Below are 17,444 nucleotides of genomic sequence, written 5' to 3'. Positions count from 1 at the left end.
AAAGGCATGGATGGGGTTACTTTCTGTGTGCATGGGATGGGCGAGATATTCAGGACGGATTTGAAGGGGATCTTGGGGATCTCCCGTAATGGTTAATGAATCTCTTATATCTATTATGAGGATTGAAGGTTCAAAATTGGCAGTATGGGATTTGTTTGGGAAGGAGATTGTGGATAAGATTTGGAAAGATAGGAGATGAGGGGAGTAAAAGGAGACGAGGGTTAATATCTAATCTTTAGATTCTAATATCTTAATCCTGTGGTAGATAGATCGAATTAGTAGGGCGGTTAGCCGTGGGAAAACAAAAGGGATTTGAAAGGGAGAAAACGGGAGAGAGTTCAAACATCAAACGACGATATATATAGATGGTTCTAAGCACTTTATTATATCGATACTATGAGTCCATATTTGAATTGTTCTTGTGAGACTTTGAGACTTATCACGCTGATTCCTAAACTGTTGAGATAATTCGAGTTTGGTGGTAGTGGCGCAGAAGCTGTTGTGACGGAAATGAAAATATCACGTGATATATGATTTTCAATATGACACTGCTCCGCGGATTGGTGACTTTTTTTGTTAATCTGGAATAGCTTTGGGCAGGTGGTATGTAAAATCTATACGAGAATTATAGGAAAGGTTGATCGAATTGAAGAAGAAGTTGTAGATGGGATAATCGAAGGGGTTAAGTTGATGTGTTGATTAGGAAGATGATTGGTTGGGTTGAGTAGAGTAGGTCTAGGGTGTTGTTGAGATCGGGTTGGAAGCTGTATTGTTTGATTTGGGAAGAGAGGTTTGGGGAATGTTAGGTTTTTTGTGTTACTGCTGTTTCTTTGGGAGAGGGGGGAGAAGGGTTCGAGAGATGCTGGTGATTGATATCTCCTGGAATTGTCATCTATCTATCTAGGTAAGCTTGCTGTATTATTATTTACATCGTTTTTTCAGGTAGACCAAGTGTCGAACGTTGCGTTCTTTGACATACACCTCGGTATCGAATATGTATCCGCATGTCGATTTGATCATGAGAATGGAACCTTCAAAAGCATTTCCCAATATCCACTTGACGTACTTCATTTGTATCTCATTCTCACGGACCACATTCTGTCTTTCTCAAACAAGATGTTGGATGTTTATATACATGAAACACTCTCTTGATTGGCCAGTATTACTGGAAATTGTGACTTCCTTGCTAAACCTTTGATCATTCATCAATCAGGAGTATTCTTTCCCTCGATTGAAATCCTCTCAGCTTACTTCATTGGGGTATTTTCATTTATTTTTCATCTATTTCTCGCGCGCATACCTGTGTAGGTCAATTCTTTTTGATGGATGGTAGAATAGAGGGATGGAATGATTGTGGGGTAGAAGCATGGAGATGTTTAAATATTAATCCACTCCCATCTCTGCATATGATGAGAGATTGATTTTTGTACTTTTCTTCATTTTCTGCTACTTTTGGATATATATTCATCTTTACTTTCTTTAACGTCAGGATGAATCGCTTTACTTTGTTGGCCCTGGTTGGCTCCACTCTCGCTTCTCCTATTAAATCGGTCAAGTCGCGTGCGGCTGCTGATGCCAAGTATCTCTTTTCTTTGTATGTATATGCTTTAGTCAAAATTCCAAACGGTGGTCTAGATGCTAACAACACCAGCGGAGATTCATATTCCGAAACCGGCTTCGACGTCACCAGCACGCAACCCTCCGTTACAAATCCATTCGGTAACCCCGCTTTCCCTGGCTACACCACCGACAATGGCATCAATTGGATCGGCCATCTTGTCGAAACCTACAATTCCTCGCTTATCCTATCATACAATTTTGCATATGGAGGTGCTGTTGTTGATGCCAGCATTGTTGCACCCTATGAAGATACAGTCTTGACTCTGGTCAATCAAACGGCTGAGTTCGTGGATAATCTCTCGCCTGCTCCAGCTGGTGCTCCTTGGACGGCGGATAACTCGCTTTTTGCGTTTTGGTTTGGGGTGAATGATATTGGCAATTCTTATTGGTTGGCCAATGAGACGGATGTCATTACTGCGATTTTCGATAGTTATTTTGCGCAAGTGCAACTTGTGTATGATGCTGGAGGAAGAAACTTTTTGTTTTTGAATTGTCCTCGTGAGTTACACACATTCCTCGTTCATCGTATACAACTCCCACGCAATGAAAATCATTACCCTGTGAAGATGCCAATCCAGAACACCCCCCTTCTAACCCCCTCTCAGCCGTCGACAAATCCCCCATGATGCTCGCCTACGGCGACTCCGTCACCTCCTCCGAAGCTACCGTCATCACCGCGTACAACACCGAACTCAGCACCCGCGTATCCGCTTTCGAAACCGCAAATTCCGGAACTACTACCTACGTTTTTGACACGCAAGTCCCATTTAATACTGCTCTCAGCGCGCCAGCTACTTATGGTGCTACTAATGCAACGTGTTTCGACGCGGATGGAACGACCTGTCTTTGGTGGAATAACTTGCATCCTGGTCAGGCTATTCAGAAATTGGTCGCGGAGGGTGTGGCAGAACAGTTGGCGGGGTCGTTTTTTCAGGGTAGTGCGAGCGCTAGCTCTTTGAGTTCTTCCTCTGTGGCGGTTGCAGCATCATCCAGTATTCCAGCATCTTCGACCATTCAAACTTCAAGCCCAACAGTAGTTGCATCTGCATCCGTGCTTTCGACAGCAGTTGCGTCGCTTGCGATATCGTCTGCGGCGGCGGTCGTAACGCCTGTTTCTTCGATCTCGAGCATGCCGTCGAGTTCGGTAATCGTCGCTTCGAGTACTTCTGTTCCAGCATTATCCTCGGCTTCGCCTGTCGTTAGTAGCGCTGCTGCATTACCTACAGTGATCGCTTCGAGTGGGGAAGATGAGTGTGAGGCTTAGGGGTTAGATTTTTTTGTATTTTCTCGTCAACTGGATGGCAACTTGATGTTTCCACCTCTTTGAGATACGCACACGGTTTGAATATGTACATTTTCTGCCCCCGGGATCTGGATATTGGGAGGGAACAGTGCTGAACATGGTTATAAGAATCTCTATGAGAATTTTTGTATTATAGATTTTGGTAGGAGATATATTCGTGTGTATATATTGTAGGAAAAGAATTCGAAATATTCTCGCACTTTATATCTTTGGATCTGAGTCACTTGAGTGTGTATCATATAATAGAACCCAACATCTGTGACCTTCAATTTAGAAATGTCAAGGTTACAATCTTCTGATATTTCTGGGATGATGATTATTGGCGATAGCGTAGAAGGTAGAGCGGAATCGATGAGATACGATGCTGTATATGTAATTTTGACCATACGTCTTATTAATCAACTATCTTCCACTTTGCGGAGATACATGTTGTGAGAATAACTAGAAACATGACTAGAGGTAAAGTTGCTTTGTCGTTTTTGATAGTTTTTGCACAATCACATTTGAGGATGGTATTATAAGTAAATTACTGGAATTTAATGAGTGTTGAGAGCTGGAGTCAGAAATGTAGAGGAAAAAGACCGGGAAAGGGAGGAAGAAAGAAGACGGTCATGAATTCTTTGAATTTGAGATTCCTCGACTAATAAGTGATTGAAAGATTCTTCTTACTGTTTTATAGTTTCTGTGATGCCTATTATTTTTCTTACATTTGTTGAACCGTATCGGTATGTGACTTTATTTTTATTTTTAAGACTAGTTGTGATAAGCGAGGAATTGTAACTTGTTGATGATAAGTTCTTGGCTGTTGAAGCGAATTGATGAAGAGTGAATATCTAAGCGAGATCATTTTAGAAGATCGCATGTCAATTATTTAGTGGAAGGAAGTGAGAACTTTCGGACGAGTGATTGGATTTTGTTTTTTTGCTTTATTTGTATATGGGACTATTCTATGTTTATGTTTTTAATTTTGTTTTGTTGAATATGTTTCGGGATGAGATGTTCATTACTGTGGTTTGCTAGATTGACTCTGTGTACAAATAGGTGATTATCTCACATGAATAGATTAGTTAGATATGAACTTGCGCGTTCAATCCTGGAATTACACAAATTTATGAGTATCATATACTACGGTTTATGAACACTATTTTATTATCAATTTAGCAACACTCACAGCAGGACAACGAAGTAAGCCAACAGAGCAACCTCCCTATTTTCCCATCTCATGAAGACTTAAAAAATCCTCACATAACTGCACAACAGCCTGCACCATTTTCCTTCCTCGTCCTCCCCTTTTCAATCTTCCCCCGTTCTCGCACCAAACTCTTTTTTCTGCGTACCGCCTCGTGCGTACGGTCGCGTCCTGCGACAATCCCGTGATGTGCGCCTTGGTCTAATAAGCACTGGTTACAGTTTCTTCGGATCTCGAGCTCGCGAGATTCGAAATAGGGACAGTGGCAGGGATCGGCTGTGGGGGAACACGGTTGTGGGTGGTGGGTTGTGTGTCCGCAGGTGTGGATGTGTTTGATTGAGAGACACATTTTTGGGGTTAGTTGGGTAGGTTAGTCTCTACCGGTAAGGGTAATTTGAGAATAGAATGATATGGCTACAAAGCAGTTGGGTAATCGGAGTAGTTCGTATATATACTGAAGGAAAAATATTATTCAGGGTTGTTCTGATATTGTTCTGTGGTATGGTAGATGGCTTTGCAGATCTGATGTAAATGGAGAAAAGATCAAGATTATGATAATACAAAACTGTTGAGAAACAATGACTGAATCGCTACTATGTTTTTCACATGTTGGCGTTGAGTTCTTGAGCGGGTGAAAAGGGGAAGAATCACGTGACGTACTGTTAATTCAATTTTGGTGATATGTGCGGTCTAGGTCAAATCTTAAGGCTTTGGGTATTATGTTTGTTCTAATTTCGAAATCTGAAAGGTTCTCTATGGCCAAGAAACATTTGCATTTGTTCGTACGCCTCGCTTCCCCAAATATTTTGATAAACTCCCCGCCATTTCTCGCTTCCGTTAAGATACCGGGCTTTTCAATGAGAAGTTTCGAAATCCAGATTGAAACGCTGATATGAATGAAATTTTTGTGAAAAGACATGGAAAACAATGATCATGTAATTTTGTTTTACAATTTTTGACAAAGTTATATCATGTGTTCTGAGATCACATTCTTACCCCATTTCTGCTTTGTATTGTTGCTACTACCCGTTCACATCCCCCAAACAATTTGGATTACATTGCTTACTTAAACTTCCTTCAACTCACTACTAGAAGTGAAACTTTCATTGTCTGCAGTTGAGAAAAAAGGAACCAATCACCAATTTTACCACAGAACTTTACAGGTAAGAGATTGTAATTCTCAAATAAGTGAAGTGACAATAAAGATAAGTAATCATGATAAACACGTGAAATATGCGCCGCCAAGTAAATATAGTGCTTAGTTTTGCCACTTCAATGACACAAGAGCTCAGCTTATCTGAAATGCGTAAATAGATATAATAAATAAGAATAAGAAAATTGGCGTCTTTCAAGGAGATTCACTCAATAAGACCAAGCTCACGCTTCTTACGTTCTGGCATCGGAAGCATTCTCTCCTTCTTGATCTCCTTTGCCCAAGCTTTTGCAAGCTGTTCATCGGCAATGGATATTTCTGAATCTCGTATCAACAACCTCGTCGGATTAAATGTCTCTGCTGCTTCACATGCAATCTCTCCAAGCTTAACACCCGTCTCGATAAGCCATATAAACTCAGGAAAGATGGCGTCGAAAATATTACCGAGCACCTCTCCAACAAGATCAACACTGCTAGCACAGTCGAAGTTGCCGAGCTCACCGAGGTCAAAGCCAAACTACCAAGAATAATTATTAGCTAAGTCCGACTGGGACATCAAAAGTCCCTGGGAAGCAGGTCTTGGTCACGAAATGATGAAAAAGTATGGCCGCTCAACTCACCTCTGTTTCAAACCACATTTTTGCCGTCTCCTGAATTCCATCGTAGAACTGTGTGTCTAAGAATCCATTCGTGTTGCAAAAGTGGGCACCTCCACGTTCCGTGGTGGGTTCTTGTTGCCCATTCGAAGGGTTGGCATCCCGTTTTTTCCAAGTAATCTCGTCCCATTCTAGTAACTCGCAATTATCTCCCGTAGCTGTTGCATTTGCTGTGGACGCAATCATCCTGATAAACATATCCAAGTAATCAGTCGTGTTATACTGTGCATCAGTAACTTTGATTGTGACTTTGCCATCTTCGCGCGAGTTGTCATTGAGCCAAGTGGCATCGCCCAACTCGATCGTGCCTGTTTGGCAGGTGGTCCAGGCGCCAGAAGTAGTGGGCGTCGGACATAAGCTGGTGAGAGCATTTGAGACGCTCGTGAAGAGTATTTCACCTGTCATTGAAGTCCCAACGTTGACCTTAGAGGAACCCATTTCCATAGATGCAGTGGGCGGGTTGTATATTACCGCCGCCGTGCCCTTACCTACACATCAAGATCTTGGAGTCAGCTTTGTCAAAAGAATTTGAAATAATAAGATAAACAGAAACCTAATGAACAATCTCAAACATGGGATTGGAATCACTCGAAATTAACGAACAATGGGAAAGACTTGTAACATACATTCCGTCAAGGTGTATCCTGCCAGATGTGTAATTAAGGTGCTTTGGCATAACTCGACTTTGCCATAGGGGTCCGTGTAGGTGAACTGATATGGAGCAGCGGTAGTCGGGGGTGCAGAAGGCTTTGTTGTCGTCATTGCTTGTGTCGGCAGTGTGGCCCAAGGGCAATATTTGCCTATTTTTCCAGCTGTGTTCGTGCTGATAATTGGCGGAATATTGATTCCGTTGCTACATTGACAAATGGGAGGTGTCCCGGCATCGGGATCTTCGTGCATTAGACATGGAAGTGCGCCGGTGATGCTTGGCAAGGAAGTTGAAGTCGTTGAGGTATGACTAGTTGGCGCGCTAGTGATAGCGGACAAGAGAATAGAAGATGTTGAGATGGCACTAACCGACAGACTGGTGTTGGTGGTGTTTTCACATCCCCCACAGCAGCCTTTGGGATCAAGACTCTCGCAAGAAAGTGACGCAAGGTCATCTCCGTAGTAAGGAGGATCCAAGGCAACTTCGTTCTCATCATTACCGGGGCTCTGTCTTTTACCTTTGTACTTGCGCGTAGGCGGCGCAGCCGCTACAAGACCGATGGGAAGAACGCGATTGCACTGGGCTTTGTCACTATACCAAAGCCCACCCGCGATGATTGAAAGTGTATCAGCGTTGTCGATAGATAAATAAGGGTCGCAAATGCCTGGTTCTGTCGGGTCTTCTTTGCTAGGACATCTGGGAACTCTGCCATTCTTCCCATTTTTCCATGCTCTCTCTCCGGATATTGAGTGTGAGCCAGCTGCAAGATTGAGACAGCCCTGAACACCATACGCAAAGTCAAGCGTTCTTGAAGATATTTGTCAGTGACGCGATACTAAAAACTTGCAAGGAAAACAGTTCCTTACTTGCTTGAGCTTCCAGTGAAGTAGCGTGTATGAGTCCATTCATGCAACAGCGTCTGACCTCTTCCCCACCAGACATTATCTAAATTATTGTACCCCGGCGATACCGCCATACACCCAGAAATGATGTCCGCTGTTGAAACCAAGTTCTGGATGTTTTTGAGGCTGGCCGCCGGTGTCCCCGTGATGTCAAACCACGCCGAGCAGAGATTCATGGTACCAGAACTCCGCGAAGTGTCTGACATATAGGCGTAATATCCATCTGTGCAATATCTGTTGGTATCGTCGCATGTCACAGTAAATTCATAGTTAGAGCCATCTTTCATAGCGGCAACATTACCGTATTCGTTTGCAAGCTGCGCAATGATGTCGGCACTAGAGATGAGATCTGGTGGGATGAAAGCAGAGGTGTAGAGAGCACCAGTTGTGGAATCAAGGTTTGCTTGGGCGTATGAGGCCATGCTGGCAGCGACAGTGAGCTCGGCATTTATGAGGTTCAAATCTCGAGAAGAGCAGCTGGGGCCAATAGTATATTGGCGTGGAAATAGATGTGTTCTATGAATTGCTTCTGATTAGGCTTATGTGTCTTGAAGTCAAAGTTTGACGGATGAACGAAAAAAGGCCCTACATACTCTCTTTTCAGGTACTCCCAGTTCCCAGTGTAATTTATTGTATCATATGATTGTTCATACTCATGATCATGGTCTTCATCGCCGTGAGCAATTACTAGCCCAGCCAGCCAGGCCAAAAACGCTAAGAGGAGTGTCACTGAGAGCGAAGAATTATACATCATCAAGAAAGGAGCTTTGCACGAAGCCATGTGGATGCAGAGAATACTGATAGACAATCATTTGAAGAAGATTTGGTCATTATATAGACAGATTTCTACTTCCAACGTGAGTCCAACTCTCAACTTCAAGTTTTGAAAGAAAGCAGTGTGTCAAGAAGTTGTGAAATCTGGCAAGACTCGTAGAGCAGTCGAAACATATCCCAACATAGCCAACTCATGTACGGCGTATTTGTTGGTAGGAAGAAAAGGATTTTGCAAAGTGAATCAACAGGAAACGAATAGAAATGGGCAAATGAAAAACAATTATTCGAGTTGCTTTGGGAATCAATTCGTGGAACTTTCGATCTACTTGACTATTAGTAGTAGTGATCAGCCTTGATAATACCCAGAATACAGATATTATTGAAGACACCTTTTACTTTCAATGTATCTTTTCTTTGATGACAACATAAAATAAGTGACATCTTGCAATAAAATTGGAGAACAGATTATATTTATCTTTTACGAGGCATATATGCCAGCCACCAAAAGTTGTAACATAGCCTCCTCACATTCAGCATAAAGCTCAGAAGAATAGAGAAGCTATTAATGGAATATGAAATGTAGTGTACCAGAACGCAGTAGAAGAAAGCACTTCATCGAAGCAATTGCTCTTTGAATACAATTTAAAACCTACAGCCCTATAGCGAGAGTCCGTGCATAGCACGACCAAACCCTTGTCTGTAATGGTAGGGCTTAATTCTGCATCAATCCCATTTGAAACAATTTGAAACGAAACATCAACAGTTGGAATTGCGCCACTGAAACTAGCCAATCAAGTCTTCTATGTATCATTGATATTGGTGCCTGGATGCAATTTCTACGGCACATGGAAACCTCAGAGTGATTTTCCTCCATAAACTGTTGGATAATACTTCCCATTGGTTTTGAAGTGTGACTCCTCGTACGGATGATATCATGGGATCACATCTCAATTTGTATCCTTGAGAATTTTAGCGACTATCGATGTCTTAATTGTTAAGGAAGGAGTCAAGAACTTACAATTCTCACTAATAGAGACACAAATACGCTCCGTCTATCGCCTTGAAGGTTCGAGGTTCTTACAGTCGCTTTTCCCCATTTAATTCTTATTTGATTGAATTGTTTTGAATTATCTCTTTTGAATATCACATTTACTGATACCATCCATTTATCGCGTACTATATATTGGTATTGTGGTGTTTAATATAATCCAAAGCCTGGTTCCAGAATTCATTCATCTATCCCTATTTCATGAGAATTTAGCCATTTCGAAGAATAAATTCACCAGCTCAACTGATCTTAATCAACCTGTCAAGTAGCTATACCCCTAACTTTTAATCTTCAACTGCTCAACGTCCTTTTAGGAACCCAAAATGACAGCCCCACCCACTCACCAACTTCCGTTTGATTACATCCACCTCCTCGACGCACACATATCCTCCCTTCCAGCAAACTCTCACCGTATTCCACAGCAAATAGCCCTCCGCGCCGTTCACTCTGCAAAATTTTATTCTCCTTCACAACACATCGCTTCTCCACAACTCTTCTCCGTCATTTCCTCACCCTCTACTCTCACCATTGGCTCTCCATACATTATTACCATGACACTTCGACACGTCGAGAACCCCGCTGGAAATCCAAATTCTTTACCTGTTGTGTTTGACCTGCGGGAGTTTGGATTAACATTTAGTGAGAAAGAGACCAGTAAAATGGGAAACTGGATCTTACTGAGAAAACGGAGTTCAGGCTCTACCGAAGATAGAAGACAAATAGAGGGAGAGGAAATCGATTTATCACCCTCCAACCCAACACCCACAGAATTCGGTTTCCCAATCTTCTCAGCAGATTCTAATTTTGAACTCAACGACATGCAACTCGGCGTGATTGAAAGAGAAGATGAAGAATTCATATCGTTAGGGGTTGGCGAGAGTAAGACGTTCAAAGTAAATTGGGCGCTGAGTGAGGAGCAAGAGGAGAAGTTGGAGGTGGGCGAAAAATATAAGTTATGTTATAAAGGAGGGTGGAATTTCTGGTGGGATTTTGGGACGGTGGAAGAAATGGAGGAACAAGAGGGCAGGAGAAATACGTGGAGAAATATGAAGAAGGGCGAGAAGCGATTGTGGATTCCTTGTACAAACTTGGTGGAGTTTGAGGTGCAAGACAAAGGCGAGTAGACTGGCGAGGTTTGATGAGAAGTCAAAGGATCGATTGACGGACGTGGACAACTTGGAAGAATTCTGATGCGTAATTGGCGATCGAAAACCTTCATACTGTGGGGAAAGTAGAATGATACGGAAGTTTGGTAATTTTATATGTTCTTAGAAACCCTCAAACAAGATCTCTAAAGAGCAATTTTACTTTACAATTTTCATTGAAAGATTCATCTTGAGAACTTCCACATCAAGCTTCTTACCCAATTCCACATTAAATGAAAATGTTGTCCTTCTTATAACACGCTCTGATAGACCGTGAGATCAAATTCTCAATTGTTCAAAAAGAACGAAGATAATGATGCCAATGAACATGAATCAATGCGTAGAAATTGACGAGCAAGCATTCTTTCAAGTGAGGTAGTAAAATTGTTATTCCAACTTGATATGCTTGAAACACTATATGAGTACTTCGTATTCTGATACCATCACTAGCAATAAAAGAGGCTCGGAGCATGGCCCATAACACAGAAAATTTGATTGAGATCAAAATAACAGAAAAATTATGAAACCAAGCAAGCAAACTGGCCATATGTCATGATCATTGTCATGGCCGACTGAAATTCAATTGGCGTCTTGAGTCAAATCCCCAACGGAGAAGCTGAGCGACGGGACTAGCGAAGTGCATCCTTATGTCTTAGATACTTAGGTGCTTTTTCTACTGCTTCTACTCACAGTTTCTCAGATATCTAACTGCTATCCAATCAAAAGTATTTACATATTCTTTCCGTCTCAGTTTGAACCCTTTCATCTAAAGGTACAAATTCGAGTGACAAATTTAGATAGATCATTGAATACTTATTTGACAATACCTGTTCAGATCTCCTGTCTAAAAACAAACCAAGCCATTCATTCAACCATCATTCAACCATGCCTACATCACTCAAAGATCCCCACTTGCAATGCACCCAATCTCCAAACCATCTTGACGAAAAGTATTTCTCCAAATACAGATTTATAACAAGACTGTCAGCTCCAGAGCCCGGATGAAACTCATACAACACTGCTCCTGAATAATCATAGAAAAACCTTCAACCCAAGAATTTGGACGATCCCAATTAAAACTCATGGTCTAACTAGGTACCGCAAAGAAATATTTCATCGACAACATCAGATAAGATCTATCAAAATCACTTGTTTAAAAGAGATACTAGATCTCATGTATTGCACTCATGAGAATATCTGACTAGGACCAACCAATCTCCTCTCAATTTACCATAAAACGTCTCAATAAATACCGTCAATGAGAACACACGAAGATCCTCTAACGTCCCATAAATCCATCCAACACCCAGATAATCTCCCAACTCCCCTTTCACATTGATCAATTGTACTCTCCGCCATATTTCTGCCGTTTAATCAACCAAACACCGACTTTACGAGCTCAATTACTCAAAAACACAGAGCAAACACCATGCTGAGGAGTAGCCTCATTGATGTAAACGTCTCTGAGTCAACCCCCAAACCATTTTCACCACTTCTGATTCACGAGATCCTTTTTCATAGCAAGAGTATTTGACTAAACAGATATGAGCAAGCTTTTGTAGAGGAGTATCAGCTGTGATGGCTTCTTGGATGATGATTCCGGCCAATCGATCGACTGGGATCGGCAAGACTTGCATGCCTATTATAGGATCGTACGTCAAATACTGCGTTGTATGTTCACACCAAGATTTACAGATAGCGTTGGTAGAAGGTATTCTGACCGAGATTGGTTGACCAGATAATGGTTTGGTAGATCCTAGTGGGCTCAGAGAAGAAGGTGGTAAGATCGCATCAGTGGAATCTAATGCACAGACAGAGGCTCCACATTTTGTGCCGACAACGTCTGAGGTACCAGAAGGATCTTTAGCTTTGAGAGAGGTTTCGAGAGACAAAGTGACATCATCGATCGTAGGCAATCGAGGTTGACTAGCATTCAATACCTGTCTGTGAGAAACTTCAAGGAGTTAGTTATTGAGACTCCCAAGATTACATCGGTAGCAAATTAATGACTACTTACCATAAGAGTCTTCTTTAGGGCGAAAGGTAAGCGCAAAATGATCCATCTTTATCCTGTTAAGCCTGTGAACTGTAATTGACCTAGGAGAAGCGTTTCGAGGGGAAGCAACGTAGCCACAACTTTCCTTGATTCTGGCTGTGAGAGAAAGGACCGAAAGATTATTTACAAGCTAATATCAGGGCAATTGCCTCCGGTCGAGATCAATGGTTGTAGAGTAAATTTCTGCGTCGCCAGATTGTATATCCATTAAGCAGATGAATACATGTCACGTGACTTCTAAATTCAATAAGGTATACAGCCTTGTCAGGTACTGACTTGGACGAGAAATGAGTGAATATCTTCCAGCACCTGGAGAGACTTTCATGTCCAAATTCTTCCATTGTATAATGTCAACCAACATTGGTATACGCATGACTCTCACGATATAACCTCCCTAAATAGACGACAATGCGATTTGTAATGCCTTCAGAGAGCTTGTGCGACTTTTCCAGGAGACGTTTTCATTATTAAAGCCAAGAAGAATAACGCTCCAGCGAACGTCGATCATGTTCCTGCATGATAATATGCTAATTGCCAACAACATCTTATTGGCGCGGGCGAACCAATCCTCATAAAGAGCGTGGCAACATCCCGGTATCAACAAGTCGACCAACGTGGGCCAAATCTGTACATCAGCGGACGTGTACGTGCGAAATAAGCCGGGTGAGGGGTTGCATTCGGAAAATATCCGAGATTTTCTGGAGGATGCATTTTATATAAATTCGGGCCACTGTCAGTCAAGAAAAGTTATTCTTCAAAATTGCGGTTTCTATGCTTGAAAATATGGCTTGTCGAGGCAAATTTGACAACATGGCTCCTGTATTTTCTTCCAAAGGAGAAAAAAGAAAGGAAAATTTCAATAACATGATGGCGAAAAGGTTCGGTTCAAATGGCAGAGATGTGGCGGCCGAGCTGCGCACTATTGGTGAGTTCCCGAACATCGAATGCTCTTTTATCATGCTTTATCGCTGACCGTTACTATAGCGGACGCCTTGGAAGAAACTCTCGAGTTCCAGCGTTTGATGGGCAAAAGATCGAGAACAGAAGATCCAGAGGGTATGAAGTTTGATTGTTACACAGCGCTTGGAGACTTCAAACTAACGTAATGGCAGATCGACCCCTTTCACAACTAGCGGATCCAAAACCCAAGGGCGATAAAATAAATGGCGTGCTTGACCACCACCCACCCCGACTATCAACGCCATCTCAAGAGAGGTCTATGTCTAGAGATTCTTTACGTCGTACCAGTCGGTCGGTAAACCTCAACGGAGTCCATGATGGGCAATCCGATCCTAGATCATATGGAAGAAGTGCTGCGGAGCGGCTACCACTAAATAGACACTTCTCTGAAAACGATATTCCTCAGGAAATTTTGCGCCCAAGCTCCACGCAACCAGGTCACTCAATGGCGCCGCAACCCGCTAGGGCAGCAACTTTTCCCTTTGTCAGATCAATGACCCCACAGCCAGCCCCCACGAGTGTTCATTTTCCCTATCGTTCAGATATTCGGCAACATAGCCAGCCACCGTATGCTCGTTCTCCAGGCTATACATCTATCATCGCTCGCGGTGGTCTAGACCGACATCGCAGTCGACCGCCACCCTCTCAACGCTTATACGAAGTACCTGATCCTCCGCAGACATACAGTCTCGATGTCCCTCCGCAACTCGACCCGAATCCATATTACAGACCCCAAATCGCGTCCCCTGCTGAACGTGCTTCCCGAAGGGATCGTTTTCCTCGAATGTCCGAAGAACGTAGGGGAAGAAAAATGGAGCCTACTGTAAGGCCAAAGCATCACGAGACAATATATCAGGTTGATTCAAATATCATTGAGCGAGAGTATGATCCCGAAAAAGACGAAGATGCTGAATCTATCGGATCCTTGGATCATGTCCAGTCGTTTGCATCACCTCAAACAATCAAACCTCAAAACAGAGTGACTTGGAATGGATCATTCAGATGACAAGGACCAAGTGTTTGCATGAAGACTTCTTCAAAAGTTACTCGTTGAAAATTCATCATAAACTCGGCACTGGTTAGGAAGCGAAACATCTGTACTTTATTCTGGGTGCCGTTGTCTTTCCCCTCTACATGAGCATTTCACTCGCTTTCTCTCTTTGTAGCAACCAAACCTTATTCAAGGCTCACAGCAAAGAATAGTACTCTGATAGATCATCAGGCCCACGTCAGTTCTCTAGACTTTCTATCCACAACTGTAGGAGAGAAATATCAAGAATCAAATGTTCAAACCCTAGGGAAAATGTAGATATAGCAACCAGTTCTATTACCGAAGCTATCGAACCACTAGAAATGGAGGTGATAGAGCTGATGGGTGGATCAAGTGTCTTTGGGTTGTCATGGTACAAATAAGCATGCGTAAATTGTCTGAGGTCTTAAGAAGAGCAGTTGTAGTTGAGATTGGTTCTGAAAGCATCTTCGGGCCGACAATCATCCGAAAGTCCGTGCAGGAGAGTGTTCTTGACCATTATTTCTTACAGAGGTAGTTCCTTTAGGGAGCTTATCAGATTATACAACACAATGTAGCAAGTTTCCTTATCTTTGGAGTATGTGAAGTTTGTTAGACAGAAATTCACTAGTGGAATCCATTAATAGAATGTTGTAATGCAGTCCCTCATCCAAGATCGTCAAGCTCTAAATAGTACCGGATTCAGCAATGTAAGTAACACAAGTATTTGTAATATGACATGAAGTTGAATATCTAATCCTGAATCAATCGATCGTCGGTAGAAATTTCTTCATGATTTTTGGGTAGTATGTGGTAGGATGTCTTGAACATTCGTGTACACGTCAGGAAGGGCCAAGAGATATGGTGGGTAACACAACATCGTTTGATGATCGCTAGTTACACTGAATGTCACGGTGAAATAGCCCGCTGGACTTTTCTAATTCAGACATCTTGGATATTAGATAAATCTGCTAGTTTCATGCTTCATTCTGACCAATCTCATATGTATGATGAATCAGCCCATTCCACGTAGTCCATGCTTTGAGTGAGCTGTTTGTGTCAGAATCTTTCAACCCTCCTATGAATCCATCCTGATGTCTTGGATACACCATACCGGGTCAAGTATTCGTCATGAGATGGGCAAACAGATGAAACATTGGATAGCATAACCGGGACTGTGAGAAGACATGCCTTTCCGATCTTCCTTGTTTCCGACTGAGAAATAACCAGGCTCTTAGAAATGAACTTTCGGATCTAGAGCGCAGGTTACAAAGCCCGTCAAGGTTTCATGATAATTCGTGGATGCCTTTAAAAGACGGACGACAACGAAAAATTACATAAACTTTGAGAAGAGTGAAACCACCTACCTACGACAGTTCATACTCACCAGGAATAAAAGTGAAAGTGTGTTGTGAGTGGACGATCATTCATAATTGCTATTCGGGAAACCCAATAGTCGGCTTCGTAAAATATGTCCCCCATTCCCTTAGACCCTTCATCGGAATATGCAATGCCCTCAGGATGACTGATTTCGCCTTACTCCCCAACAATTCATGGTATCATTTTCCGCCAGACTGTAATTTCATTTGTCCAGTCTCTTAAGCAGTGAAATCATTTGGCCAGCACTTCTCCTTGGTCCATCCCTTGTCTTCGTGCTTTGCAGCATGGCTTATCAATTGTGCCCTATTTGTGTTGACCAACTCCATCTTGCAGAACTCGCACTATAGGTGGAGTTAGCCTCAAATGAAGAAAAAATGGTATGTATTCTGAGAAAAGGATGTCGCAAGAACTATCCAGATTGGAGACGTACCTTTGACTTTGGTGCGGCTGGTTTAACTGGAAGACCATTTGCCTTGACCGGGGCGCGGGTGCCTTCCTTATCGGCCTTCTTGTGCTCACGAGCGATCTGTATGCCAAATTAATAATTGCTCTTTAAGTGCTGCCAATTATCAATATATACGCACTCTGTCTTTCTTTGAAATAGGCATAGTGAAGGATAGACTTGTGGATATGAAGATAAAAAAGTGATGAGTGAGATTGAATATAAATTTGAACTTTGCGAAAAAGAAAGATTAACCCATCGTTGAAAACGCTAGCCTAAAAATTAATGCCGGTGAAAATGTCACACCGCTCGGAAGTTATTTTCCCCGATAGTGATTTCTATTTCCTCCTCCAACTTTGACAACTTTATACTTAGTCAGCATTTGTTTTCTGGGGATCTAATGTTCTGCTATTTTGAAGTCTATCTTTAGCAAAGTCCAAGACATGATAATCTGTACCAATGGAAGTCTCCAGAGAAAATTGCGACTCATACAATGAATCATTCCATTAAGAAGCGGCCTTGTTGAACCAAGGAAGCTCAACTCCCTGGCTGTAGATTAATCGAATGTCCCGCAATGTGAACTTGCTATCAAAGTCGCCGTTGAGCTCTTATGGTTCCCTTCGGCCCTCTTTTCTTTCTGTAGTTCTGGAAAGAGTTGTCGAATCCAGTGGATTTAGAATAGCACAGACTTGGTCTCACTAAATACCTAGATCTCGATTATCGCTTGCCAATTTCAGAGTGTGGACACACGAGACTCGTTCCACAGCACGCTGAATTAGGGGGCATAATTTGCGTCTTTTTCGGGTGCTCAATATCGGTCATTGTTCGAAAGTCAGTGATTGTTACATTCTAATTGGCGATGACTGCATTCAAGGGGCTATAAAGGGAGAAGCGATGGAACCGATATATGATGATTTACTTTGGAAAGGAATATTGTCTCTGCACTGATCTCCAAGGCGGATAGGAGCTTTGGCTGTTGTTTCGCCCGCTCGAATAAATTGGCAATTTATGCCGAAGAGATGAAGCATGACACTCACCATAGCTTGTGTCCAGTGTCCTTTGGGCATTTATATGTACCGCTCTTACTTTTTTGAGTTTCACCACATTCTTGCATCTTACACAACTTCCTATTCTCATCATTCAACGTATCGATCGTTC

At 42.3% G+C, this 17,444-nt stretch overlaps 6 protein-coding genes across 6 annotated transcripts; 3 read left to right on the top strand and 3 right to left on the bottom strand.

The window, feature by feature from the left end:
* Window positions 1–1,490: 1,490 nt before the first annotated feature.
* Bfra_007134 (putative carbohydrate esterase family 16 protein) lies at window positions 1,491–2,884 on the top strand (the record flags this gene model as incomplete). The annotated part of the gene is made up of 2 exons (XM_037337508.1): window positions 1,491–2,118; window positions 2,226–2,884. The coding sequence occupies 2 exons, from the start codon at window positions 1,491–1,493 to the stop codon at window positions 2,882–2,884; spliced, it is 1,287 nt and encodes a 428-aa protein (XP_037186888.1).
* Window positions 2,885–5,470: 2,586 nt separating this feature from the next.
* Bfra_007133 (uncharacterized protein) lies at window positions 5,471–8,253 on the bottom strand (the record flags this gene model as incomplete). Its single annotated transcript, XM_037337507.1, has 5 exons — window positions 5,471–5,782; window positions 5,886–6,409; window positions 6,548–7,377; window positions 7,437–7,949; window positions 8,066–8,253. The coding sequence occupies 5 exons, from the start codon at window positions 8,251–8,253 to the stop codon at window positions 5,471–5,473; spliced, it is 2,367 nt and encodes a 788-aa protein (XP_037186887.1).
* A 1,364-nt stretch (window positions 8,254–9,617) lies between these two features.
* Window positions 9,618–10,418, top strand: Bfra_007132 (uncharacterized protein; the record flags this gene model as incomplete). The annotated part of the gene is made up of 1 exon (XM_037337506.1): window positions 9,618–10,418. The coding sequence occupies one exon, from the start codon at window positions 9,618–9,620 to the stop codon at window positions 10,416–10,418; it is 801 nt and encodes a 266-aa protein (XP_037186886.1).
* Window positions 10,419–11,884: 1,466 nt separating this feature from the next.
* Window positions 11,885–12,502, bottom strand: Bfra_007131 (uncharacterized protein; the record flags this gene model as incomplete). The annotated part of the gene is made up of 2 exons (XM_037337505.1): window positions 11,885–12,393; window positions 12,457–12,502. The coding sequence occupies 2 exons, from the start codon at window positions 12,500–12,502 to the stop codon at window positions 11,885–11,887; spliced, it is 555 nt and encodes a 184-aa protein (XP_037186885.1).
* Window positions 12,503–13,278: 776 nt separating this feature from the next.
* Bfra_007130 (uncharacterized protein) lies at window positions 13,279–14,461 on the top strand (the record flags this gene model as incomplete). The annotated part of the gene is made up of 3 exons (XM_037337504.1): window positions 13,279–13,420; window positions 13,480–13,551; window positions 13,608–14,461. The coding sequence occupies 3 exons, from the start codon at window positions 13,279–13,281 to the stop codon at window positions 14,459–14,461; spliced, it is 1,068 nt and encodes a 355-aa protein (XP_037186884.1).
* A 1,563-nt stretch (window positions 14,462–16,024) lies between these two features.
* Window positions 16,025–16,471, bottom strand: Bfra_007129 (uncharacterized protein). Its single transcript, XM_037337503.1, has 3 exons — window positions 16,429–16,471; window positions 16,275–16,370; window positions 16,025–16,185 (listed from the first exon to the last, which is right to left on the bottom strand). The coding sequence occupies exons 1-3, from the start codon at window positions 16,450–16,452 to the stop codon at window positions 16,063–16,065; spliced, it is 243 nt and encodes an 80-aa protein (XP_037186883.1). The 5' UTR covers window positions 16,453–16,471; the 3' UTR covers window positions 16,025–16,062.
* Between the last annotated feature and the right edge of the window lie 973 nt (window positions 16,472–17,444).

This window comes from Botrytis fragariae, assembly GCF_013461495.1.
Source record: "Botrytis fragariae strain BVB16 chromosome Unknown tig00000795, whole genome shotgun sequence".
NCBI classification, from domain to species: Eukaryota; Fungi; Ascomycota; class Leotiomycetes; order Helotiales; family Sclerotiniaceae; genus Botrytis; species Botrytis fragariae.
The sequence above is the reverse complement of the archived record's forward strand: the minus strand, read 5'-3'. Positions and strand labels throughout refer to the sequence as shown.

Bases quoted from the DNA above. Each gene is read 5' to 3' on its own strand.
- Bfra_007129 (XM_037337503.1), bottom strand. From the start codon at position 16,452: ATGCCTATTTCAAAGAAAGACAGA. The intron at 16,371-16,428 runs GTGCGTATATAT...TTTGGCATACAG, and splicing joins CTATTTCAAAGAAAGACAGA to ATCGCTCGTGAGCACAAGAA. The intron at 16,186-16,274 runs GTACGTCTCCAA...CTCCACCTATAG, and splicing joins CAGCCGCACCAAAGTCAAAG to TGCGAGTTCTGCAAGATGGA.